Source organism: Microtus ochrogaster, chromosome 6, assembly GCF_000317375.1.
Source record: "Microtus ochrogaster isolate Prairie Vole_2 chromosome 6, MicOch1.0, whole genome shotgun sequence".
In the NCBI taxonomy this organism is placed as follows: domain Eukaryota; kingdom Metazoa; phylum Chordata; class Mammalia; order Rodentia; family Cricetidae; genus Microtus; species Microtus ochrogaster.
In genome coordinates, this window is record NC_022013.1 from 77,068,216 (window position 1) to 77,095,404 (window position 27,189).

Below are 27,189 nucleotides of genomic sequence, written 5' to 3' on the forward strand. Positions count from 1 at the left end.
CACGCACACAGACCCAACTGTGAGCATGAGCCCGGCTCTGTGGACACATACACAGGCCCGACTGTTCTACAAGCCACGTTTTCTCTCCAACTTCAACTTGAACTCCCTGTCTGGGTGAGTCACTTTGGAGAGAAAAAGGTTCCAATGTGAACATTTGTTCCCATGACTCGATTTGACACCCCCCACATCAAACACACTCACACATAAACAGTTTTTCACACACAAACTCACACATGAATTCTCTGTCCGACCAACATTAGCAAGAGTTGAGAGTTCCTTGTTTTTTCTCAGTGACTCCCACACGTCTACCAAGCCTACATAACAACAAACCAGAGGTTTCAAAGAGGTGGGAAGAGAAGGGAGGCTGAAGAACAGACCCCACCCCCACCCAGCAACTCCATGTTGTAAGTGCTAGGCCAGGTCTAGCGCAGGAAGGAAGGGAGACAGATCCCCGTCCAGACACGTCAGGATGTGAGGGACGTGAGAGACCGAGTCCCCACACGGGTAGCCTGTGACTTGGCTCAGGGTCCATTTTGGGAGCTGACCACAGAGTTATTTCCACCTTTCCCCCACCCCATGGAGCCCATAGATCAGGGTGTGAAGCAGGACTCCAAAGGCAGCTGGGCCTCAGAATAGCAGCCAACGGCGCCCAAGGGATTTAGGAAAACAGCTGCAGTCACCTCAGCGGGCTGCGTCCACATTTGCTCCCAAGGAGGACAAATGCAAGCGTCCCCCACGTGGGCTGGAGCAGGGCTGTGGTCAGGAGAGCCAAGATACTCTGTGGAGAATACCGTCAGCGGCTATTCACACCCTGAAGTCAGGTGAGTTGCCTAGGGCTCAACCTGGGGCAACTTGGAGCAGCACCTTAGGCAGTCAGTGCTCCGCTGGATTGAGTATAAACCAGAAGGGCCCCTGAGGTATAATGATGAATGCACACAATGCTCTATCTCCTGCCAGCTGGAGGCCTTGGTCCAGGACAGGACCACTACAGCCTCCACTTGCAGGCAGGTAAAATAACAACACTGCCTCATCTACCCTGGGAGTTTATACAAAGGCAGCAGGGACCAGGCTATACATGGTACACACAGGGGGGAGCCGTGCCATTATCCATCAGGAACATGTTCTCTGGAACTGGATTAAAGAGGCTCAGAATGAGCATGGATCCTAGTTCCTAGGCATACAGCCCTGAGGTTTTGCTTCCTGAGGATGTCTTTCTACTCAATAGGAGATAAGAACATCACTTCCATTGCCAGGTTCCACGTGCTGACGAGGAGGTGATGCCCTTAACTCATGGAGACTTCATAGAGTGACAGAGCACATTAGGCTCCAAGAAAAAGTGGGGCCCAGCTCAGTGCCTGTGGATGGGTAGAACGGATAAACAACGCTCCATCCTGACACAGGGAGATGCTAATCGGCTTTCAAAGGTAGGCATGTGTTGGGGACACGTCAACAAGCGGGTGAACCCTGAAGCAAGCCAACCTCAAAACAGCCAACACTAGGCCACGGTGACAGCTCAGCAGGACGTCTGCCTTTGCCACCAACCCTGAGTCTAATCCCCAAAACCACACGGTGGAAAGCGACCCATAACCGTCTGACAGCTCTAACGGTGAAATTTATGTAATTCTTCATGCGTGAAGTTCCTAGAGTGGTCGGCTTCATAGATGGAAGTTGGGAGTAAGCTTTGGGCGGGCGTTATTGGGTGTGGCTAAGTTCGAAAGGGAAGTGAAAGGCTTTGGAGACGCAGGCGGTGATGGAACCATGACTACGTGCATGTTCTTTATGTCACAGAACTTGCTATCATCCGGACAAAGTACCTGAGATGACCAGCTTATAGAGAACAAAGGTTTCAGAGGTTTCAGGTCACAGTCACTTGTACCTATAGCTTTTGGACCTATAGCACACCCTCAGAGGGAGCATGTGGTGGAGAAGGTCCGGTCACCTCAGGGAATCCAAGAAACGAGAGGGGAAGGCTCAGGGGGTTGTTGTCTTCATGGCTGTCCTAGCGGTTATGCTGCAAGAGCTGCCGCTGAGGGAATTCTGTCCCCTCAGGAACCTACTCTTTCAAAGCTACGAAGGGAACATAACTAAATCTCTGTCCCTTTAAAGAACTCAAGACTCGGAGAGTTGAGGTGGACTTCTGCTCCTCAGAGTCCGGACAGCAGGAAGTGTACCTCCTCTCCTGCTGGTGTCTCTCCAGAAGCCCTCCTGCTTCTCCTCGACCCTCCTTAAAACCCTTCTCCGCCTGGCCCCTTCCTACCACCTCCTGTCAGCTAGCTGCTGACCCAACCTCCTGACCACAGGGGAATTTCACTTAATCTAACACATCTTTGCATCATTAAACAAATATTCCAGAGCGTAAACAAAAGTAACCCACCTTAAACTAATATTCTACAGTAGGGGGTCATTGTCCCGATTCTAGGGCACACTCCCTAATGACCTAAATCCTTCCTATGAGGCCTCACCTGCTAACAGCATCCAAGCTGGGGGCTAAGCCTTCGACAGGTGGGCCTTTGGGGCAGTCAGAATCCAAACAGCAGCAGCCATACACTTCAAGGTAGGTAATGTATCATGGATTTCACCACAATAAACAAATAAGGTCACAAAAAGTGGTTTACTAAAGGAGAAATGCAAACAGTGCCCCCCTGGGAAAGGCTAAGTTTGCTAATAACACAAACTAAAGCCCTGTGAAATGTCATCCTCCATCTTTCCCTGCTGGTCACCACACTCTGAAGGGCAGCCCAGAGCTGGTGAGGAAGCCCAGGGAAGTTTGAAGGATGTGGAGAAAGAGGCTGTGGGGTAAGCAGGGAAGAATAAGGAGAGCGACAGAGAAGACTCTGGCGGTCTGCCTCTCCTCTTCCTTCTCGCCAAACAAGAACACTGACAGACGGTAAGAGGGAGAGCTGCAGGTGGGAACAGGTGTGTAACTGGCAGGACCGTGAAGAAGGGAAGGGGAAGCCAGGCCTGGAGCCAGGGAGGCAGCAAGAAGCCCTGACTTGAGCAACCTTGGACAAGAACAAGGAGAAACCAAAGCGTTTCTTTTACTGCACAGGCGGCAGGACCCTCCTGGGAACCGGGAGGAGTAGCATGAAGCAGACAGAACGCCAGGATGGCCCTAAGCTCCTGCATCAAAGGGTACAGTCTGGGATCTGGGCAGAGGTCCTGGGTCACACCTAGGGAAGATCCAGACGGTTCTGAATCCAGGCCACAGAACGGAGGGCACACCCTGAGAGCACAGGGTGCAGGGGCAGAGCCTGCAGGAGTCTCCAGTGCCTGCTCACACTTTAGAGCTCACCCTCTAGTGTGAATTCTTTCCAAATTTAGAATCACCACGAAAATGACACACACACACACACACACACAGAGGCCGCAAGAAACCAAGTCGCTTTTCTGACTGAGCCGCCCTGGGGTCTGGTCTCAGCAGTTGGGCTCTGGGTACCAGGACGCATGAGAACCAGACCGAGAAGGGCCAGTTGCTCCGTGGCACCTGTCACCCTCTGTCACTCTCTGTTCATTCTGTGTAACTCCAATGACTCCATTTTTTCTTAAATTACCTCAGCAAAAGCCTGGATTGGACCTAGTCAGGTGTTCACTTGGGCTCAGCAGCCACAGGTGGAGAAGGAGGAAGTCACAGTGGAGAGAGGCTCTCAAGTGAAAACTGCCCACCCCATCCTCTCCCACCCCCGCTCCAGGGGGAGATACCCGGGCCTTCGGGTGGAAGTTACAGTCCCTAACAGAATGTCCTGTAGCTGAAGGGCGAGATACTATCTTACCTCAGTTCACAGTCTATGGATAAAGTAGTCAGTCTTGCCCAGCTTCAGCACCATCCCACCACCCACCTCTGGTGCCAATGCCCTACAGTACGGCATTGCTTGGCTAAGGAGGAAAAGTTGGCCCCAGGAAGGACTGCCAAGCTCTGGCGTTGGAGAGGAATGGCTTCTGACAGAGCAGCTTGAGACTTCCATGGCTGTGCCTGGGTAAGAACTAGGGTTTGGAGGATATTGAAGGCAGGAGCCAGAGCTGAGGATGGAGAACCAGCTATTAGACTAGAGTTCCAGGAGCCAAGGGCCAGCCTCAAACAGTGAATCTGAGACTAATTTAGGCTATGTAAGCCTCTCAAAAAAAAACAAATAGGCAATGTAGTAAAGTTAAATCTTACCTTCTTATTCAAGTTTAAAGACCCATTTGTCACCAGGGGTGGGACATGCCTATAAGCCCAGATACAACCAAGACCCTGTCAAAGAACAGGGAGGAGGCTGATGAGATGGCTGGGGTGAAGAACACTGGGCTCAGTTGCCAGCACCCATATGTCAGCTCACAACTCTAACTCCAGTTCTAGGGGATCAAATCCCTTCTTCTGACCTGTGACGGCACTCATGTACACGGTGCACAGGCACACGTGCCGGCGAAACACCCATACACAGAAAATCCAACTTTAAAAGTTAAAAAAATAGCCAGGTGGTGGTGGTGGTGCATGCCTTTAATCCCAGCACTTAGGAGGTAGAGGCAGGCAGATCTCTGTGAGTTTGAGGCCAGCCTGGACTACAGAGAGTGTGCCAGGACAGCCAGGGCTACACAGAGAAACCTTGTCTCCAAAAAAAAAGGGGGGGGGGGCAGGAGGATCTCTGAGTTAAAGGCCAGTCTGGCCTACAGAGCGAGTTCTAGGCCAACCAAGGGTTCAGAGTGAGACCCTGTCTCAAAAAAAATAAAAAGCAAACAAATAAATAACAACAACAAATCTAACGCAGCCCACAGCCTACACTGGGCAAGGCGTGTCCTGACTTGGCAGCAACTGTCACCAGGCTCTCATATAAAATACAAGATTATTCTTCTTTTCTTTCTTGAAACAGGGTCCCAATACACATTCCAGCCTGGCCTTGAACCTATTGTGGGGCCCAAGACGACCTAGAAGTTATAATTCTCTTGCATCTCCCCTCTAGGTACTGAGACTACAGGAAGGAATTCACCACCATGCCTGACTGGAACATTCTTTTATGAAAAGAAAGCACTCCGCTACGATACTGGAAGCATGACCTCAGCAACACTTAGCATACTGCTGCTCGTATGTGTTCATGCCGAGGACCGCCTGGTGGCAAATGAGCCACGGTTCCAGAAAGAGCAGACTGGCACCGGCTAGAAGAGAATGAAGAGGAAGAAGAAAACGAGGAGGAAGATGAGGGAGGAGGAGGGAGGAGGAGGGAGGAGGAGGGAGGAGGAGGAAGGGAAGGAAGAGGAAGCCACGGAGAACAGAGGCAGGGGGTCGCTGTTTGTACTAATCCCCCTCAGGAGGACTTGAATACGACATCTTCAGCAACACAAAGATCCAATGCTTGTTCACAGAGAAGGGCTCCCACACGTGGAACTGGGGGCACAATGAGGGAGGCGAGGGAATCAGAAAGCCAGGCCAGACAGTGCCATTCAGCCCTTCTCCCTCTGGCCAACTCTTCCATGTTTAAGGACTCTCTGGTGGATCATGACGAGGAGAGAAAGACGAACTCAAGAGCCCGGGCTGTCTGTGTTCAAGAGCAGGGATTGTTCCTGCTGATGCCCGGGTATCAGTTTCTCACCAGACAAGCTGCGATTTGGACAAAATAAATTCCCTGCCTAGCAGAGTAATAAAACACAGTGGAGCAGGGAGCGGGAAGCAGAGAGCCTCCTCCGCTTCCCCAAGGGTGCACACAGCCTTCTGGTCTGCAGGCTTGCATGCTCAGCTCTGCGCAGGCTAGGACCTGACTACCGCATGGCTCTGGGTCTCAGGCAGTGATTCGTGCATCTTCTCAGGATACTTCTCAGCAAACAGGGTCCCTAGGGTCTGGGCAGCCATCTCCATAGTGGCACACCAGGCTTTCACCTAGCTTGCATTTTGCTATTTTATATAACAGGACACTCCCACCAGGGGACATCCTTCCTCTGTAACCATATCCCTTGGTCACCGAGTTCAATCGCTGGCTGGCTGGCTGGCTGCTCTCCAGAGTAAAAAGAGAGCTTCACTCTGCCTCTTCCTTTACCCGGGGAGACTAATTCATCCTGTGTACTGGAAAGTCCCTTTTAAGCCACAGCCAAACGCTTCCCGTTTCTCCCCTTGGTGCCAGAGAAACTGGGAAGAGACAGTTCACTGTTTCTGCAAGCTCCAGAGGTAAAGTCACTGTCATTAAGAGAGAGAGAGAGAGAGAGAGAGAGAGAGAGAGAGAGAGAGAAGAGAGAGAAAAGAGAGAGAGAAAAGAGAGGAAAAGAAGGAGAGGAGAGGAGAGGAAAAGAAAAGAATTGGTAAAAGTCTAGAAATGATTCACGCTGAGGAGTCTGAGTCTGGCTGGTTGGTTACAAGTTCACTCACGGCTCCATAAACCATTTGCTAGGGGGACAGGGGAAGAGCAAAAGACACCACAGAGGACAGGCGGAGTGGACTTGGGGTTCTATGCTTTCTTGGTGACACTAGCTTTTGATGAAGAAGATGTTACAGGGGCTAGGTACATAGTGGATTTTGGCTCAGCCTAACCTTACATGGTCAAGTCAGCAAGTCTGCTGCCTGCCCCTTCTGGACTCAGTCGCTGGACTTGAGGTTGCTTTTTCCAGCTATGTCCTGAATGAGTTGGTCCCATCCCTCTCATCCGGACCACCCCACCTTCTTCCAGCCACACCACTGACCTTTGCCAGGAAGGCAGCATTTCTGATAGCGCCCACCATCTCTCCCCCTTTGGGATGGACCTTGGCGACATGAAGCCACATTCGCTCCCAGGTGTGGCTGTCGATCGGAAAGCCACTCTTGTTCACGTGGAACAGCACCCCGCCGTCTTTGTCCTCCTCCTCCGAGCCCCCGCTGGTGGCGAGGCTTACTGGCCGCGCGTGGCTGCTCCGGGACCGGGTGCCTTTGGCGCTTTTGGGGTGGGGGCAGCCATGAGTGTCCGCGGCGGAGCCGGTCATGGTGAGGGGCACGCGGCGGGGGACTTGGGCGCGCCGGAGATCAGAGCCCCGTGGGGTTGGCCTTCATCTTCACGGCTGCAGGACAGCGCTAGGGAAACTGCCGGGCTTCCCACTCACTGGCCGGGCCTGAAAGCAGTGGAAACAGCACACACTGCGACTCAGACAGGCTCCCGCCCATCCCCAGCCTCCCTGCCCCAGACCCACCCCCTTAGGACTAACGCGAGCCTCTAGCCAGGCGGATTACCTAGCAAGGCGGCTGGAAGGGCGCCACGAAGACTCACACCCAGCTGCACCCGGGGATGGGGAGGCATGCAAGGAGCACGGGGTGCAGAGAGGACAGGGTGGGAAGAAGCAAGACAGCTGTGTAGCAAGAAGACACGGGGGTACCCTCCAGGCTCCACTCATTCCCGGGTCCCCAGATGTGATGGATCGCCACCGACCCACAGCCAGCAGGAACGTGAGCACCCAGGGCTGGCGCGAGGGCGCCGCAGCAGCTTCTGCTTGCTAAGGAGGCCTGGCGTCTTCCCGGAAGACCCCCAAACCCTGGCGCGAGAGGGGCGGCTCCAGCCGGGGTTCCCGGGCAAGCGCAGCGCCGCCCCCTTCCCTCGGGTCCCGCGCGGGCACCGTGAGTGGCAGCTGCGGGTGGTCAGGGCGCGCGCGGGGCACTGGGACCCACCTCGAGCCAGCCGGCCTCATTGCTGCAGAGGGCTGATGGAGCTGTGGAGAATGTTGGCTCATTCCATCGCCCATTCTCGAATGTTATTCTGTGACATATAACCGAGTCACCCGGGCAGCCGCCGATGTTCTGGAGGCGTCCATTGGACACCGCAACAAAGAGGGGCGGGACCCGGACTCGGGACTTTACAACCCGGAGCTGTTGCAGCTCTGTGATTGGCTCCAGGTCCCCAGACGGGAGGGGATCGGAGTAAGGGAAGGTGGGCTGCCACGCGAAATCCGATGCTGCGTGTTCCCGCGGAGCTTGAGTGACTCTCCAGGAACTGAGGTCCAGTTTCGCTGGGGCGGAGGTGCAGCAGCGATGGCCCCTGGATGGAACTCGGAGGTAGAGCGGGTCTTTGCGTTAGAGCCGTGTTCTAGTGATCCGGCCCTACAAAGTGGCTCAGGAAATGCTCCACATCAATACTTGTCGCAATCCTCCATTGCAAGTTTTTCTCCAGATTAACAAGTGCTTACAGCCTTCCATCTTCGGTTAAGCAGTCATGGATAACAAGGGTCCTCAATCCAAGCTGCCGTGAGGCACACGAGGCCAGTCAGGTCCCTTCTGACACAGCTATTGGTTTGTGGAGGAATGCTTGAAGCCAAGGAGTGGCCCTCCCACATTCCCCACTAAAACATTACCTTTTTCTTTTCCTCCTCCTCTCCCCCCCCCATTTTTTCCTGAGACAAGGTTCCACAGCCCCCAACCTGGCCTCAAACTTGCTAGGTAGAGAAGGATGACCTTGAACTCCTGGTCCTGTCTCCACCTTTCAATAGAATTACAAGGGCCTTACACGTCCCGTTCACGTGTGCTGGGAATTGTACCCAAGGTTATGCTAGGCAAGTAAGCACTTTACCAAATGAACTACCTCTCTCTCTCTCTTCTCTCTCTCTCTCTCTCTCTCCCTCTCTCTCTCTCTCTCTCTCTCTCTCTCTCTCTCTCTCTGTGTCTGTGTGTGTGTGTGTGTGTGCACATGTGTGGGGATCAGAGGACAATGTGCTGGTGTCCATTCTCGCCTTACACCATGTAGCTTTCAGGAATCGAACTCAGGTCCTCAGACTTGGTGGAAGCCAGCACCCATTGAATCATTTCATCAGCCAAAATACCTTTTCCTTAATGATAGTGTCTTATTCTCTTATTCCTTCCTCCCTTCTTCGTTCCCACCCCCCCATTCCGGATCTTCTTCCTTTTTGAGAAAGACCAATAAAGGGAAGTGGGAAAAGCCACAGACCACTGACCCTGAGGCTCAGCAAGTCTAGTTTGCCCCTTGCTGAGCTGTGTAACCCTGGATACAGTTTGTCTGCTCTGGACCTTCACGTCTCTTTCTGAAGGGAGGAAAACCTGAGCCTTTCTCCCTAAGTTCCGGCTGTCAGGTTTTGTGACTGCAAACTGCTGTCTCGTGAACACGTAGGAGCCTGGCTGTCATAGTCTGGCTCTGAATTGGAGGACAACAGCCTAGCTTCAAACAGGTGAGTCAGCTGTGCCAACCATGGAAAGAAACAAACCTCCCTGCTGGACACTACCGGGAAGGGCCCTGCACAGGGGTCCATTTCTGACGGGGCTCGGAATGGAAACCTCAAGAGGCAGGCAGGGTGGGAGCCAGGATAAGCAGAGGACCAGAGAGGGTATTGGGGACTGCAGACCACCAGACCCTGAATTTCCTGTAAACGATTTGTTTTCCTCTGCTCTGAGCAGCCTGCAGCTGCTCTGAGTCTGAGACCCTGATGGTGGGGGAGTGGTTTCTGGTGGCTTGCAGCTGAAAGATCCCAAGAGCTGGAGCATGGCTTAGAGCCCTATACAAGCTGACAATAAAGGGGGCATTCTTGTTTCAAGGATGACCTATGTCTCTGTCTGTGTGTGTTTGTGTGTTTAAATCTCCAGGCCCTTGCCCAAGACTCGCTAACCACCTCATAGTACAGGCACCGCACTACAGGCTTAGTACTGTAGTACACGCAGTACAGATGGATGATATATGTGGAGGCCCCAGCGAGATGGGGGGGGGGAACTGGGGATCCCTGAGAGATCTCCCTTGGGAATGGGATGGTGAGGGTGAGTTGAAAATGGGCATATGCGTTTTGACCCCCAGGCTCTTGCCTGGTAGTGGCTGCTGGTGATGCAGGTGCCATAGCAGGAGGTACTGCAGAGACTGGGAACTAGAGGTTCTCTGAGGGACGCCTTCCAGAAGGCAGGAAATTAATAAAAGTAATAAAGAGAAGGTGGGAGGGTGAATTGGAGGTCTTGGAAAGATGGAATGTGCACAGATGTATGTTATTGTGGGGTTTTTTTGTTTTTTTTTTGAATTATTGTGTTTTCTTTTTTGACTGGAGATGAGCACAGACCCCCTGAAGGTCACCATGAAGGGCCCCCAAAGATACTTTGTCCAATAAACAGCAGGAAGTAGCTGGAAGAGAACTACACCCAAATTCCCTACTGGAGGTTGTGGGGCTGAGGGGGACGCTGTGGGCTGTGGCTGTGACGAGCACTGAGGTGACCACTGGGGCAGCAGAGGAAGGCAGCGGCTTGGTTCAGAGTCCTGCTCCACTCCCCCAAACTATTTCCAACCTGAAGCGGCTCTGGCCAGAAGGTGGCTGGAGCAGAGCTCTGCTAGGGAGGCAGCGGATGGCTGTGAGTGCTCGCAGAGAGGCCCAGAAGGTGGTACCAGGAGCCATGACAGTTCCGGCTCTGTGCACCCAAGAGTTTGTGGCACAAATGGCGGGCTTTCTCCCAGAGGCGATGGGAGGAGCATAGCCCCAGACCAGTGGGTGACCGGCCTGGTGGAGCCACTTTGGGATCACCGTGGCCTGTAGTGGCTGCTATTGTCACCACTGTGGTCCTAGCGGCAGATCATATTTGTACCACACCAATGCCAGTCCTAATTATATAGGAAAGGGGGATATGTTGGGGACTGCTGACAATAAAGGGGCCATTCTTGTTTCAAGCACGGCCCGTGTTTCTGTCTGTGTTTGTGTGTCTTTGTATGTTTGGATCTCCAGGCCCTTGCCCGGCTCACGAACACAAACCATCTCCTAGTTCAGGCCCCACACTACAGAGTACTGTAGTACACATAGTAGCACGGATGGCACAAGAGGGTACCTGGGTTCCAGACCTGCCAGGACAGAGCCCTGGCATGGGATTATGCAGTCAGCACTGAGCACAGCAATGCCAGTCTATGTGGACAAAGGCAACGGGTCATACTGGAACTATGTCATCCAGACATGGGCAGCAGGCACACCGGGGAAAGAATGGGACACAGAAGGACAAAGGGAGGTCAGAGAGTCTCTTCCTAATGAAGAGGATGCCCTCCTCGGAGAGTGATCTGTCTTCTCATCTCAACATTAGACCCTTTCTCCCCTGCCGCTGCCCTGGCTCCCAGTGCAGAAGAGAACTCCAGGACAAGCACGTGTGTGGATCAGGATTTGGCCTGCCAGCCCCTTAGAGAAAACAACTGGGGGCTGGAGAGATGGCTCAGAGGTTAAGAGCATTACCTGCTCTTCCAAAGGTCCTGAGTTCAATTCCCAGCAACCACATGGTGGCTCACAACCATCTGTATTGGGGTCTGGTGCCCTCTTCTGGCATACACACAGAATATTGTATACATAATAAATAAATAAATATTTTTTAAAAAAGAGAGAGAAAACAACTGACTCCCAAGGCAAACAAGCTGGTTGACCAACAAAAGAATGGCAAAGACCAGATGTGCCGCCATTATGGCTACTTCTGCTGTCCACACAGAGGCCAAGTCCAACCAGCACCCATCATCTTGTGCAGCCAGAGCCAGAATCCTGATTTAACCCCAGACACCAGAAGAGGTGTGTGCTTTCCCTTCCTGCTCTGAGATGCCCCACAGCTCCCGGACAGTGGAGGGGAGAGCATTTGCTGACAGTCCCCAGGATTCCGGTTGCTGATTGCTTCTTCCCACAGATGGAATGAGCAGCATGGCCTGAGAAGACAGGCACAGGATTTAGCAACTTTTCTAATGAGGTCGTTGCAGGCTCCTGAGTGAACTTGCTGTCCCAGGGGCCCAAGACCTCTTCACTGAGAGCTGTGCTGAGCAGTGAGAGAGTGGGCAAGAGCCAGAGTCCCAATATCCCACTTAAATGATGTCCTCAATGACCCAGCTTCCTTTCGTTAGACCTACTGTGGGTTTGGATGGGAAATGTCCCGCCATAGGCTCCTGTGTTTGAATGCTTGATTTCCAGCTGATGCCACTTCAAACCTTTAGGAGCTGGAGCCTTGCTTGAAGTGGGTTATTGAAATTAGAAACTGAGGTTTTATAGCCTGTGCCCACTTCCGATCTGCTCTCGTTTCTTGTTCATCCTAGATCTGAGGTGAGGGTCCCAGGTGCACACTCCTGCCACCATGGAGCCACCCATCACCATGATGGACTGTGTCCCCTCAAACTGTGAGCCAAAAATAAACGCTTTCTCTCTTAAGTTGCGTGGTGTTGAGTAATTGGTCGCAGCCATGAGAAGAGCACCTAATACAGACGCCTTTCTCCTGAAGACAGCACTATGGCTCAGCAATTAGGACCAGCAAATGACATCTAGGGACCCAAGTCTGTTGTTTTTCATTCAATACAGTGGCTGCCCCTTAAGCAACTGCTGTCCCAACTTGCAATTTCAACTCTGTGGCTACAGCAGTGTTTTGGCCACACTGTTCCCAGCCAGGTGGGAATTCTGTTCCCTCAGGCACCGCCTCTTTCACAGATGCTAAAGGAAACTATCTGAATCTCTACCCTTCTATAGAACTCAGTATTCAAAGGTTTGAGGTGAAATCCTCCTAGCTCAGAGAGGCTGAGTAGCAAACAGCTAACCTTCTCTCTTTGCTTGTGTCTCCCGGAAAAAGGAGCCGTCCTTGTGCTCAGCCCTCACTACAGAACCCTCTCCACTTAGTTCCTCCCGACCACTTCCTGTCAGCTAGTTGCTGACTCAAACCTCCTGACCTCAGGTCAACTCTATGTAGTTAAGCAAAGGTAACACGTGTTTGTATCATTAACAAAAGCAGCAGAAGCGAATGTAACACACCTTTACACAGTTGAAGTAATATTCCACAACACAGCCATAAAGTATGAGAAAACCCATCCAAAGAACCTAGTGTGTGTGAGCTGGGCCTCATTCTGAGTCCGAGACACTAGACGCACAGATTTGGAGACATCTGTGCCTAGCATGTCTCATTGTCTGTTAGTCGCGACTGAGAAATGACTGCACTTACCCAGCAAAAAGAATAAACATTTGGGATAAGTCACAGGCATATGAAGGGGAACGCAGCTTAGAGGAGTGGGAGGAGGTGCCTGGCACACAGGAAGAACTGGAGGAGTTCTCCCCCTGGTCGCATGGAGGGAATTGCACACAGTTGTGGGCTGAAGTGTGTGTGCCTTTGCAATGAATCTGTGTGCTGATGTTCTAACCTTCAGAACCTCAGAATGTGAGCTCTGGAAATACTGTCACTGAGATGTAATTAGTTATGATGAACTCATACCAAAGAGGTTGGGATCCTACTCGAATATGGATGATAGATTTGTGAAGAGAAAATTTAGATGCAGAGACAGGTGGGTACATGAGGAAAACATGGTGTGAGGATTGGAGCTACATACCCAGGAATTGAAGCCGGGAGAACAGTGTGGTGCAGACTGGCCTCAGGGCCTTAAGAAGGAGCGGGCCTCGCTGAGGCCTGGATCCCTGACTCTTTCCAGCCTCCAACAGGGCAGGTGGTCAACCTATGTAGCCCACGCTGAATTCACTGCTGGTCACCCAGTGTAGACCACGCTGAGTTCATTGCTGGTCAAGTGGTGTAGACCACGCTGAGTTCATTGCTGGTCACCCGGTGTAGACCACGTTGAATTCACTGCTGGTCAACCGGTGTAGACCATGCCGAGTTCACTGCTGGTCAACCTGTGTAGACCACGCCGAGTTCACTGCTGGTCACCAGGTGTAGACCACATTGAGTTCACTGCTGGTCACCCGGTGTAGACCACGCTGAGTTCACTGCTGCTCTGACAAGCTGCAGGGCTCTGGGCTGCTGGAACTCAGCTATGCTCTGGTCTCTGGCTGATGAGAGAGGTAATCGCTGTGCTGAACTAGAGAGACAACTTTTCCATACAATATCAACACTAATATTGTGTAAATCATGAGATTCAGCAAGACTGGTCTAAGACAATAGGAGGAAACACCAGGCCGAGAGGTCCACCCGTATTTCTGTGTTTTCCTTTGACCTTTCAAACTCGCCTTCCTCTGGGAGTTACCTGTATTTCGTGACTGTCTGGCTTGAATGTGAACTGTCCCTCTCAGGCTCATGTTAAGGCACCGTCCCCTGGACGGTGTGGTACTACATAGGGACAAACTGGAAACTCAAAAGAGAAGTAGTCCGCTGGAGGTGTGCCCTCGGGGACATGCTGTGCCCTGGTCCAGCCCTCTCTCCTTCCTGGCTGTCCCCTCTGCGAGTCCCTTGTCCTTAGGCCGTGAAGTACTGTTTTGCAAGGCTCAGAAACAGTAGAGCAAGAGATGGTGGATTGACATCTCAGAAGCTGTGAGGCAAAGTAGCCCCACCCTCTTTAAAAGCTAAGCCGTGGTTTGAGCCACACAAATGACCACGGATTCATACGGTGCTTCTCTAAAGAAATGGAATCAATAGGATGTATGTACACACGCGTGCGTGCGCACACACACACACTCACATACACGCACATATGCACATGCGTGTACACACACCACAGACATGTATACACACAAGCACGTGCATGCACACACACACCACGGACTTGTACGCGTGCGTGCGCGCGCGCGCGCGCACACACACACACACAGAGTGAACCTGTGTTAAAATAGCAACAGCAGCTGAATGACACCTGAGAGGCTGAGAGTTTGGAAGTTTCCTGGTTCTTTAGGCTGGGACCCTTGGCAGTCCCCATCTGAAGAGCCACTGGTCTCTCCAGTCTGCTACAAAAGTCTGGCAACATTGGTTCTGATGTCAATGAAGGAAGTGACATCAACAGACTGTGGAGGCTTGAAAGAAAATGGTCCCCCAAAGGGCACTATTAGGAGGTGTGGCCTCATTGGAGGAAGTGTGTCATTGTGGGGCAGGTTTTAGGGTCTCTTTTGCTCAAGCTTCCCTCAGTGTGACTGTCAGCTGACTTCCTGTTGCCTCTGAGTCAAGAGATGTAGGACTCTCAGCTCCAGCACCACATCTGCCCGCACGCCGTCACGCTCCCTGTCATGATGATAACGAACTGAACCTCTGAAACTGTAAGCAAGCCCCCAATTAAATGTTTCCTTTATAAGAGTTGCCATGGTCATGGTGTCTCTTCACAGCAATGGCACAGGGTCAATCAATTCCTAGGAAGAGGAAAGGCCGAAGAGAAAAAGGTGCCATTTTCCCCGCAACCTGCCCTTTCTAGTTGGCTGCTACCAGAAGGTGCTGCCCACCGACACGTTGGGTCTTCCGTCGGCTGTCAAGGCCGTCAGAGCAGTTCTCCAGGAGAGGCTCCCTCTCCACCCTCCCATCATTCTAATTTGTGGGATCAAAATTAATCGTGATAGTGATTTTCCTGCCTCAGTCTGTGAAGTAGCCTTTCTGTTGTTTTCAGCACTGGCTTTGAATCCAGAGGGGCTGCACCCCAGACCCTCCTCCTCTGTCTTGGTGTATGGTACATGTGTGGGAGGGTGTGTTTGCCTGTGGACCCCGTGCGAAGGCCAAAGAAGAATTTTCACAAGGTTTCTCTGCTCCCACCATGGGATCCCAGGGCTCAAACTCGGACCATTGGGCTTAGCTACAAGCACCTTAACCTGAGCCATTTCTCTAGCCCCCAACTTATTTTTTGAGGGTCTCTCACCAAACTTGGAACTCACTTTTTCACCTAGGCTGATGAGCCCCTGTGACCCCCTTGTCTCCCCCCCACTAGCCTAGCACTGGGGCTACAGGCCTGCACAGCCACAAGATTTCATTACTTTGTCTTATTTTTTTGAAGAAGGGCTCTGTTGCGTAGATTAGTCTCCATACCTTGGCCTCCCTGGGATTGAAGGCAGGTGCCACTATATCTGGCTCACAATGTTTTCACACAGCTCCTGGACATCTGACCCTAGTCCTCTGCTTCCACAGAGAGCATTTTATCCACTTTACCAACAAGACCACCTCTATGATCTCCATGGCACCCTGCCGCCCCCTCTCTCTCTCTCTTTCTTTCTTTCTTTCTTTCTTTCTTTCTTTCTTTCTTTCTTTCTTTCTTTCTTTCTTTCTTTCTTTCTTTCTTTCTTTCTTTCTTTCTTTCTTTCTTTTGAGACAAGGTTTAGCCCCTGGCTGTCCTGGAACTTGCTTTGCAGACTTCAAACCCAGAGATCTGCCTCCCTCTGCCTCTCAAGTGCTGGGCTTAAAAGTGGGCACTTGCCACTACCCAGTGTTCACCCCTTTTTTCTTTTTAGCATCAAGAGAAAAAAATGGATTTAAAGAGTAATCACAGGCAATTCCAGGCTATCTGTCAAAGAGCTGTGCTGCTCAGCACACATGAGGCCTTGTGTTCAAGGCTCAGCAGTGAAAAACAAACTCAAAACTAACCCACTGTGTACTTCTCTAACTTGTCCCTCATGTGGGGGATACTGGAGGAGGGGGAGCATGGAAGAGTCAGCAACTAAAACCTGAAACCAGAACAAGGACAGAATTTGGGTCTCCAAAACCTTCAGGAGGTACCTGGGGCCCTGGCACTGGTCCTTCCTAGGGTCCAGCATCATAAGGTTCTTTGAGGACATTTGGCTAGAAAGAGCATACACGTAAGACTTTCTTGGATGACAGTTCCTGTTTGTGCAGGGAAGAGGGTCACCCACTGTTAGAGGACAGCCTTCTCTTACAATGGCCGTCTGTGAGGAGCCCGCTGGCCTCTCCCGACTCTCTGCTAGTAGGCTCAGTGCCCACTTGCAGGAAGACAGAGAATTCTGAGCCACTCTGGGCTATGTAGAAAGAACCAGCATCAAAAAGAAAAAATTCACAGAACACCACTAGCCTCTTAAACATTCACCTGCCCCAGTTCACCTCAGACGAGCTCAGAACGCTTCCCCAGCCTGAAGGCAGATAGAACCATCCTCCACAAAGTCTGTTCAGAGTAAGCTCAGGCGACTATGAATGTTTCCTCTTTTGAAAACTGGTCCAGCCGGGCGGTGGTGGCGCACGCCTTTAATCCCAGCACTCGGGAGGCAGAGGCAGGTGGATCTCTGTGAGTTCGAGGCCAGCCTGGTCTACAAGAGCTAGTTCCAGGACAGGAACCAAAAAGCTACGGAGAAATCCTGTCTCGAAAAATAAAAAAAAGAAAAAAACCATCCCAACTAGATGTTGCACCAGGGAGCAGTTGGTATGTAAGGAATTGTCTCACGCTCAGCCTTAGCTCCAAGATGCTGAGAGCACACCCCTCTTATGTCCAGCTGTCTCATCGTTAAGACTTCATGCCGTCCATATCCTTGACCATCAGTTTTACTGTCGTGTGCTTGAGAGAGGATTTTAAAGATGTTCTTAATGGACGAGTGGTTAAGAGTATTGGCTGTTCTTCCAGAGGACCTAGGCTTCATCCTAAGCCCTCACAGCTTACAGTGGTCTATAATTCCAGTTCCAGGGGTTCTGACACCCTTATCTGGCCTCCATGGGACCAGGCACAAAAGTGGTACACAGGCTTACGTGTAGGCAAAACACTCACACACATAAAAAAAAAATGTTAAAAAAGTTTTTGGTGTCTAGTTATTGGACACGCTATAGGTTCTCTAAGGACTTTCTCAGTGTGTTGCATACCGTGACCAAGCCCACCACATCCCCCTTCTTTCCTGCTGCCTTCCTAGTGGTCCCCCTTCTCCCCCATCACATCCCAGCCTCTTTCCTGCCACCTTCCCCGGGTTCCCCCTTCTCCCCCAGACCAATCCGCTTCCACTCCTTTCATCACATTGAAGACGGCTTTTATGTATCTATATGAAATCCAGGATCCACAAGCGAGAGAAAGACATTGGCCATTCTGATTCTGAGCTACTCCGTGAACGAGGATGGTCTCCAGTGCACCCATTTTCCCTAAACCTCCGTGTGTGCATCCCCCGGATTCCCTTTCTTCCGTCGGCAGGCGCCTCACCTGGCTCCATGTCTTGGCTGTACTGCTGCAGTAAAGGATGCAGTGTCTCTGTGGCTGACTTTAGGTCCTGCAGGTAAGGGGAGGAGAAGTTCTGAAAGGCATGTGTGCAGCCAGGGCTGGAGGGTGGAGAAAGACCAGGCATTAAGTGACAACAGTGGCCTCACCCTGGAAGATGGGAACCAAACAGCCGCTACCCACAGGGACGGGAGGTGCCCCTAGTGCGCTTGTACCTATGTGCTGACATTCCATGCCAGACCGTGTGTAAAAACTCCAGTGGTCCCGTTTCTACCTGGTCTAACAAGGGTCCAAACAGCCTTCACCACAGTCTGGGGTTGGAGTGGGTGGCAGGGGGGGGTCGTTGTTCACTGAACACTCCTCATCCTCTTTTCTCCCCTGGATCCTTTTTCTCCTGGAGCCTTCATCAGTGTATCAGTGTGGGCTTTTTGGTTTAGTTTTTTTATTTTGTTTTTGGTTGCTAGTGTTTTCTCTTCCTTCCTTCCTTCCTTCCTTTCTTCCTTCCTTTCTTTCTTTCTTTCGTAAACTAGAACAGCATGTTTGTGTTCCAGAACCATGAGTCAAGTATGCTGCTTGCCAGTTGTGAGTGAGAGGTCTCCTGGGGTTGGCGCTCTCTTGGCAGAGCCAGAGGGAGCTCACCAGCTATGACAGAAAAGGTGGGGGCGAGTCAGGAATGTTCACATCTTGTCTGAGAGCAGCTTGGGGGAGTAGGGATGAGGTACCTAGGACTGGACAGGAGAAAAGTAAGTGGGTAGAGGGTCAGTTGTGGCGGAGCAAGGCAGGCTAGGAGCAACCTAGCAAGGCAGAGGAGGGGCAGTAGCAGGAGACATTGAGGCAGGAGCAGCTCAGGAATCTGAGCAAATCAAGAGCTGTGTCTGTAAAATCAGGGCTGTGTGGAGCTGAAGGACAAAGACCCAAGGGAGGCTGCATTCTCAGCCGAATTAAAACTAAAACCTCTGCGCAGATCACGGAGGCGTTGGATGTGACTTGAAGCCAGTTGTCTTCAACGGCATTTTCTGAGCAGGTAATGAAGATGCCCTGAGCATGAAAACAGGGCTTCCTGGGCGGGTAGGGTGCTCAACTCTGTCGCTAAGGAGTTGCCCAATCCTGGTCTTGCCCTCTCCCCTTTCAGGGGTTTGAACTATGAAATCTCTCAGGGGTTTGGACTATGAAATGGATCAGGACCCTAGACTTGGGATTTACAACAGAACCGTCTGACGTAGTGGGGATAAAAAAGTCCCACCAACATCCAGGCTGGAGTTCCACACTCCTTAAAGTTAAATTCGGGACTCCGAGGTCTAGAGGACCAATCAGCGTTAGGTTAAGGTACGGTACAAGCTGGGACCTTGGCGGGCCAGGTGAGAAACGCAGAGGCTGCAGAGAGAGCTTGAGTGTGGAGTTTATTGAGAAGAAGGTACTGGAAGGGGAGAGGGGAAGGAAGGAAGGGAGACACAGAGAGAGGGGGAGGGAAGGGAGAGAAGACAGAAGGGGAGAGGGAGGGAGTAGAGGAAGAGGGGGCTGAGACCTGTTCTGTTTGCCTTGGTCTCTCTATTGGGGCGGGGGTGGGGAGAGATCTGGAGTGGGCAGAGGCTGTCTGTTTTTTGTTTTGTTTTGTTTTTTTGTTTTTTGTTTTTTTTTTTGTTTGTTTTTTTGAGACAGGGTTTCTCTGTGGCTTTGGAGCCTGTCCTGGAACTAGCTCTGTAGACCAGGCTGGTCTTGAACTCACAGTGATCCGCCTGTCTCTGCCTCCGGAGTGCTGGGATTAAAGGTGTGCGCCACCATCGCCCGGCTCAGAGGCTGTCTCTTAAAGGGACCTTTGCACTTGCATACAGTCTGGGAACACTACTTGTCATATGCAGAGAGGTGCCAGGTTCCCAAGCAGTAGGACCAAGGTGTGCCTGGATACTAACATAGTGGTCCATAGAGTTTTAGGGAAATAATAGGGGTTACTAGAGACTGTCCTCACGATAGACAAGGCAGGGACCAGACAACATCCTTAGGGTAATAACATTAAACGCATTAGGACTCTCAAGTGGCTACCAGTTTGCTGCCAATCCCAGCCAGCTGTTTTCCTGGTTTACCGATTCCATGGATGTTTCCTGATCACTTACTATGTGCCTGGTTCTGTACTAGGTACTAAGGATCCAGCAGCACATAGGTGAGTCACCAGCACTCAACTGCTGGGACAAACCTAGAACCAAGAGGCTAAAGAGGAGGGAGGAAGGGGCTGCAGTCAGGAAAAGAGATGAGTAAGGACCCGCTCACCCCGAGACCCCCACACTGATATGTCCAACTTCCTAAAGTGGCGAAGGATCTGTTCTTCCTGAATCCACACTGTGGTCCTCTAATGTTGGATTTAGTAAATAATCCTAGGACCAGAAGAATTCTGCCTCCTGATTCTAACCAAACCCACAGTGTGTCTTCCCAGGGCAAGGGTAGCTGCTACCCAGTTACTGGCGTGTTTGGGGAACTAACGGTGTGAAGATCAAATGTCTTCCTCTGCTGGGGAGCTCCAGGGCAGGACCTTGAGCACAGCACAGATGGGTTCCCCCACAGCCCATATCGGCCTAACAGTTCCTCCTCCAGGCAGGTGGCTCTTGAGGTCAGTTTGCAGTGCAGAGCCAGGGAAAGGTGCCCAGGAGGGTAGAGGGGCCCCTTGGTCTGCTGGGCTTCCGCCTCCCTATTTCAGGAACTCGGTGCTAGAGGCAGTTATCCGGCCATCCTGTCTGGGACACCACTCCTGCTCCATGACCTTCTCTGGTTACTTCTCTCCTCTTCCTGTTCTCTCTCCATGGCGTCTCCCTGCTATTGAGACCTCCTGTGTTGGAGAAAGGTTGATTGTTTGGTCTCTGAGGCCTTAGATGGAGGATGCCCTTGGGATCCTGAGATGAGAGCTGTCAGAGAAAGGGGATGTGGGCAGAGAGCATTCCTGAAGGAAAGAAGGGGGTACCTCTTCTTGCGAGACTCCAGACTAAGAGAGACTGCAGGGCTCCCAGCCCCTACCTGAGCAGCAGTAGCCACATTGCTTAGGAACTGCCTAGAAATGCAGATGATCAGTCCTGGTGCAGACCTCAGCCCAGAAAGTTAGTCAGCTGACCAAAGACACAAAGCAAAAGTGTTGGGTGCACCCAGCACCCACCTCAGAGACAGACCTCACCCCGGGTGCAGATAGAAAAGTATTTCTTACTGCCACCTAGTGTCCAAGAAGGAAGGGCAGTTCCACCTCTGACTGCTGGGATCTGAGTAAGGGGCAAGACATGGATTAGGTTCTGCAAGGGAAATCCTAAGCAGCCAGCTTAGGCTCACGGGTCCGCCAAGAGCGTCGTTTTTAAGACTTGAACTAGAGTCCAACCAAACCCCAAAGCTGTTTCCAGAAGGACAGAACAACCTGTGTTTCTATCTCAGGAGCCAGGTATGGAAGAGGCCCCCCGTGATGCTCCCACAAGGTCAGGCTCTAAAATGCTGCCTCTGTCCTCTCTGGGAACCCCCTGGCCTCTGCCAGGACGTGTGGCCCCTGGGGCAGGGAATAGGTAGGATTGGTGTGGAAGGAGTGAAAGTGAGATGGCCCCTCAGGGCACAGTCCCGTCCCCACCTCCTAGTCAGACACCCTGGGCTCAAGAAGAGGGGAGGACCCAGAGACAGAGGGGAAAGCCTGCTCCCTTATCTTCTGCCCTCTGCGCTCAGGAGACCCTCATGCCATGACTGACTGTTTTCACAGGGGACGTGGACACCTGTCCTGCCAGTGCACAGGGGGACAGAGGCCTGGAAAGCAGTGTCCGTGGGGCACACTAGTGGCCTCATTTAAAACCGTCATACCTGACTAGAGCAGGCAATGGGGACACAGAGTCATCCCACTAGTAAGACAGAGCAGACACTTACCCTAGCAGCTAAAGCCAAGGCCCAGAAGCCACTCACATATGGTATGCTGTTCTCTCCCGCTTCAAAGAGTTGGTCTAGTAGGGCCTGTCAATCATCTGGCCAGGAGTCCACCTACTCCTCCCCTACCCAGGAAAGCTGATGACCTAAAGCCATGCCAAGGAGATGGGCAGAAGAATCACCCCTTAACTTCATGGCCTCCTTGCAGGGATTGCAACTCTGCAGCCACTTGCAGGCCTTGCATGCCTGCTTAGGGTCTTAGCCACATTTTCTGTCTTTTTCATCTCCGTCTTTCCCAGATGCTTTGGGCTTTCTTGCCGGTTCTGTGAAGCCTTCCTCTCCTTCTGCCATGCAGCAGCTTACGAACCTCAGTTTCTAGTCTCTTCCTCTTCCTTGTCTCCTCCCAGCAGCTTCCAGGACTCACGGCATGCTAGTCATGTTGTGTGTCTCCTAAACTCTAGTAAGATTGTTTTCATCTGTTCTGGGCCAGTTTTTAAACTCTTTCATTACGGAGACTAGGGACCCCTAAAGGGAACTCTGGTCTCCCTTGGAACACTTGGAGCTCATTCAAGGTTCACTGAGAAACCTGGCACTACCCACTGACTTTACACGCACACACACACACACACACACACACACACACACACACACACGCATAGACTAATAAACATGTATAGAGCGTGCACACATGCATGGACAGAAGAACATGCATATGTGCATACAGCACACACACATGCATGGACAGATGAACATGTGTACATGCATACAGCATACACATACATAGACATATGAACATGTATACATGCATACATCACAACACCTGCATGAACATGTGTACATGTATACGTACACAACACACACGAGGGGGAGGTGCAGAGAAAGGAGAGGTAGTCAATCAGATTGGGAAGAGATTTAGACAGAAAGGCCTGGTGATGCCCTTTATTTCCTGCCTCAGCAGCAGTGACATCATCGCCTGTCACCGGGTGCCATGCGCATCCTCTAAGGGCTCACCAGGCACAGCTCACTCTCTTGCCTCTTCTTACTTCTGTCTCTCTTCTTCCTCTTGTTCCTCCCGTGTCTGTCTGTCTGTCTGCCTCTCTCATGTCCTCACCCTGACATGGCCGTTCACTCTTTCACCCCGCCCCCCAAAACCCTCTTGCTCTACTCTGCCGCACATGGCGTTTTCCTAGTGACATTCCTCTGCAGGACCCGCTGAAGGGTACCGCGTCACCTCTCTAAGCCAGTCTTCAGGGAGCTGACGCGAGGTTTAGAGAAGAGGTGTGTGGGACTACGCGGTCACGGTTCAGATGTGGCCACACTCATGGCTAAGCCACTGTTGCCTCGGCTCCAGGGGTCTCTCAGTGGCCCCATGAGTTGCCAGAACTGTGTGAGATCTCTTCCTAGAGAAGGCACCCCTCCCCCACCCCTCACTATCACCAGGGCTTCAGCCTTTCCTTTCTCCCAGCATGAATTTCCTGCGGAAATTTTAATTTGGGGAGTGGGGTGGGTCCGCTGTTTCAGTAGTCTGACAGCTGAAGGGAGAGGATACCAGTGTCTCTTAGACTGTTCCTTGTCTGGATGGTTATGGGATAGATGGGGTCCCCAAAGCAGCACGGAGCAGCTCAGCTCAGCTTTGCTGCCCAGTCCAGCTGAGCCTGGGAGACTAGGCTACAGATAACACATGGTATTCTGAGTCCATCACGTGGACAAATCACGTAAGACTAAACACACTCTTTACAGTGGGAATGGGAGCAAGCACAAGAAGAGATTCAATACGGATCTGTCTTCAAAGGTGAAAGAAACATAATTTTCAGGAATCTGAGTTAGGAGTAGGTAGACACGGTTCGCTGGGCTTTTCCTTTCCAAAGATCCCAAGGGCTAAATTAGAGACTCATTAGTGTGACTTGCTGTCGTCATCATGGTAACTGGAAGGTCACAGAGTCCACCTCTTTCTGCTTGGTTACTCACTGACTCAGACCCCTGCTGCAAGGCTAGAGGACAGGGTGGCCGCAGAAGAGGGACAGCCTTCAGGGCAACTTGGGCAGCTGTCCAAAACGACAGCTCAGGTCACCTTCCTTCTTGAGGGTCTGCACAGGCCCAGCCCTGCGGAACAATCTGAGCAGGCATCTTCTGGATCCCGGGAGACAGGAAAGCCAGTGGCAGATCACAGCCAAGTGTCTGAGAACGGGCCCAGATCCAAAGGGACCTGGCGTCAGTCCAGCTCCTACTTGAAGCTGTCCCCGTGGGACACTAGGATAGATTGGTGCCTGATGCTGTCGCTACTGGCCTGAAGTTGGGATTACTGTCAGCCACTAGCTGCACGAGAGTGACCTAACTTGCCCTCCCTCAGGAACTCTCAAAACTGTGTCTGATGGCATGCCTTTCTGACTTTACGTCTGTGGCAAAGTGGGGCCCCAGGTAACTCATTCTGTTCAGTGGTTACAATCAGTGAAGATCCAAAAGAAAAAAATTGAGATAGGGTCTCATGTACCCCAGCCTCCAACTCACAACTCTAGTCAAGGATATCCTTGAACTCTGACCTTTCTGCCTGCACCTACTAAATGATAGGTAAGATCACAGCTGTGCACCACTCTGCCCTGTTTACATGATGCTGCAGATCAGACCCAGGGTTTCCCACATGCTCAGCAAGCACGCTACCAGCTGAGCTACATCGCCAACCTTCCAAAGGTTTTCCCTTTCCTTTTATAAGAGGCATCAGGGAATTACATGTTCCTTAACAAAGGGCATGGCGATACCAGAAACCGATCTAGATCTACACACCAGTGTTCAGTTGGTTTGTTAGGCTTGGGAACTGAGAAGCAGTGAAGAGAAACCCTGTCAAGACTTGGTTCCTCAGGTCACTCCCAGCTCTACGTCAGAAGCAAATCTGAACCTGAGGAGGTAAAGGAACCCACAAGGCCCCACAACTGCTTTCCAGACTGTTAGCTGGAGCTGTTTTATCCAACCTCCTGGGTGGTTCAAGACACTCTACAAGAGGCAGGCTAATTCCTACAGCGGGGACTCCAAAGTTTTAGCTGTGACTTGCCTCAATATATGGTCCTGTAGCCTCTCCGTTCTCTCTTTATCTTAATATACTTCTCTCTCCTCAAACAGTTCATAAAAACGCCCAGTAGAGGCTGGGTTTTCACATTGCTGAAGTGACAATGGCTCCCCAGGCTCCTCCGACAGAGCTTTTCTGCTTTGGAGAAGTGGTACCCAGTGGCACGCAGGACAGACTTCAGACCAATGAGTCTGACTTGCCATCTCCTACTGGATGGCTGGGCTTTCTATCTGAGGTTTTTGCTGTGGTCAACACTGACAACCCAGATCACATCTGAAGCTGTGTTCTGCTTTTCCCATCTCACTGAGATGGAAGGGTGAGAAAAGTCTTGACTGTGTTTTGTTTTACTTTAAGAAATGTCTCAGATGCAAGTTCACTGAGGGACACTGAGATGAATTGTTGGGAGTAAAGCGCTTATTAGAAATGTTATTAGTGTCATGTCAGGGGCTCTGCGGAGAACCAGGGCCCTCGAGGCAGACGAGTGGGGAGTGTCTCTTCTACCTTTCGGACTATGGGGAGGTTTCATAGTGCAAGCATTTCTCCTGACAATTTCTCAAGAGCAATTGTGCTTCTTCTGCCCAGGTCCCCTGGCCACCGAGTCTTCTGAATCTGTTCTGTGTGCTCTGGTGACCCCTGGTCCTGCATGCACAGGCATGTGGAAATGGCTAGATACCTGGTCAGTTTATTAGCAGCTGCTGAACACAAGATCAGATTCAGATACCACAGCACCACATTCTCCCAGATCAGCCAGTTTGCTTCTCACGTGTGGGTATTGGCAAGTTATTAGGGCTGCTTTGCCACAAGATAGTGGGTCAGAGTCAATGAGAGGCAATTGTATGCCTTCTGCTCAAAACTAATCCTCACAAGTTAGTGACTGTTAATAAAAAAGGTGAAAACTGAGAGGGTTTAAATTCCAAGATTTTTCCTGATTAATCTCCCCAAACAATCAGGTTTTAAGACTTTAGGCTTCCGGACGCTGTGTTCTTCATACATCTTATGGAATGCCTGGGTATGCTTAAGGAGCAGCTGAAGCAGTAAGATAACAAACATACAACGTCATGACGCTGCTCTGTAACTCCAAGCATCAACGACACAAGGACAAGGGTCCGCTTCACAACACAAGATGCTAGAGATTAATCCCGGGGCTCCATGTCCAGCATCTGAAGCTTGTGAGGGAATCATCTGGTCTCCAGAGGATTGATGTAGGCCCTTCAATTCCAGTTTGGATACCTTCAGCACACAAAGCCTCTCTCTTGAGATGGCTCCCCTTCCTACACGTATCTTTCCTTAGGGTATATGCCATAATTTTGGCACCTCCAACATTCTACAAGATTTCCTTTGCTACTTGGGTTTCACCCTAATTTCACAAATGGTCTCTCATGACCTTCTTGCAGGGATTACAACTCTGCCGCACATTGCCTGGCCTTTCAGCTCTCTGGAACCATGGGGCAACATTTGTGATCCTCTTAATCTTGAGTCTTCCGTGCTGTGGGGAGGGGGCAACGGTAACAAGGGGACGATGTAGCCAAGTTCTATTGCCATCTTGGGATGGAGCCTGGTTCACTTGGGACTTCTTGAAGTCTCTGTGTGTGCTTCCTCTGGGGGAGACCCTTTCCTAGACCGTTGCTTTCCAGAAGTAGGGAACCCTTCCTACACTTGAAGCTTAGCTCTTTTAAAATGGATTTGTATATTGACAGGTTGGAGCCTTAGATGAGGTGTTTCCCTCGAGGCCTGTTTATCCCAGTGCAGGGCAGGTTTATTTTTAACAATAGCAGTCTCTTTCTTAGCATCCCTATTGGTTGCAACTTTAAACTTTCTTCCTCACAAAAAAATGCATTTTTTTAAAAAATATTTATTTATTTAGTATGTATACAATATTCTGTTTGTGTGTATGCCTGCAGGCCAGAAGAGGGCGCCATACCCTATTACAGATGGCTGTGAGCCACCATGTAGTTGCTGGGAATTGAACTCAGGACCTTTGGAAGAGCAGGCAATGCTCTTAACCTCTGAGCCATCTCTCCAGCCCCTGCATTTTTTTTTACATTTATGTTTTGCCCAGTATTTGGCTTCACTCCACTGAAAGTCTGGATAAGAGCAATAAGCAGAAGCCATTCTAGAGTCTAACTGTCCTATCTGGAAATTTCCTCTGCCAAAAATTAATTCATTATATCTTGATTTAGCCTATGGTGGTCATTCAAACCACCACACTGAGTTTACTTAGAACAATGGTTTTCTTTGGATTTGATCCCAGCACTGTAAAATAAACTTATGAATTCCTTGTTGGGAAATTTACAGATCTCAGTTTCTTTGGAGTTTGTTACTGGATTATTATTCTTTTATGGTATCATGTTTCCTTGATTTGTTTTTAGTTTTTATTGTAAATAAACATTAAGTTTCTGAGATAGGGTCTCATGTAGCCCGGGCTGGCCTCAAACTTACCACAAAGCTGAAGGTGACCAGGAAACTTGATCTTCCTGCCTCTCAAATGCTGGGCAGGCAGGCATGACCTGA

At 51.1% G+C, this 27,189-nt stretch overlaps 1 protein-coding gene across 4 annotated transcripts in view; it reads right to left on the reverse strand.

Annotated features, from left to right (window-relative positions):
• The window catches only part of Vash2 (vasohibin 2), a 35,264-nt gene extending 27,570 nt beyond the window's left edge, over positions 1 to 7,694 (reverse strand). Inside the window, exons 1-2 of one of the 4 annotated variants that reach the window (XM_026779684.1) lie at positions 7,595 to 7,694; positions 6,643 to 7,044 (exon numbers count right to left, since the gene is read on the reverse strand). In XM_026779684.1, the coding sequence (XP_026635485.1) occupies positions 6,643 to 6,918 (276 nt within the window). In that variant the 5' untranslated portion in view covers positions 6,919 to 7,044; positions 7,595 to 7,694. Of the gene's footprint in view, positions 1 to 6,642; positions 7,045 to 7,162; positions 7,396 to 7,594 lie in introns of those variants that run through there. The other 3 variants (XM_026779685.1, XM_005348866.2, XM_026779686.1) reach the window with 3 other exon arrangements.
• Positions 7,695 to 27,189: the final 19,495 nt, after the last annotated feature.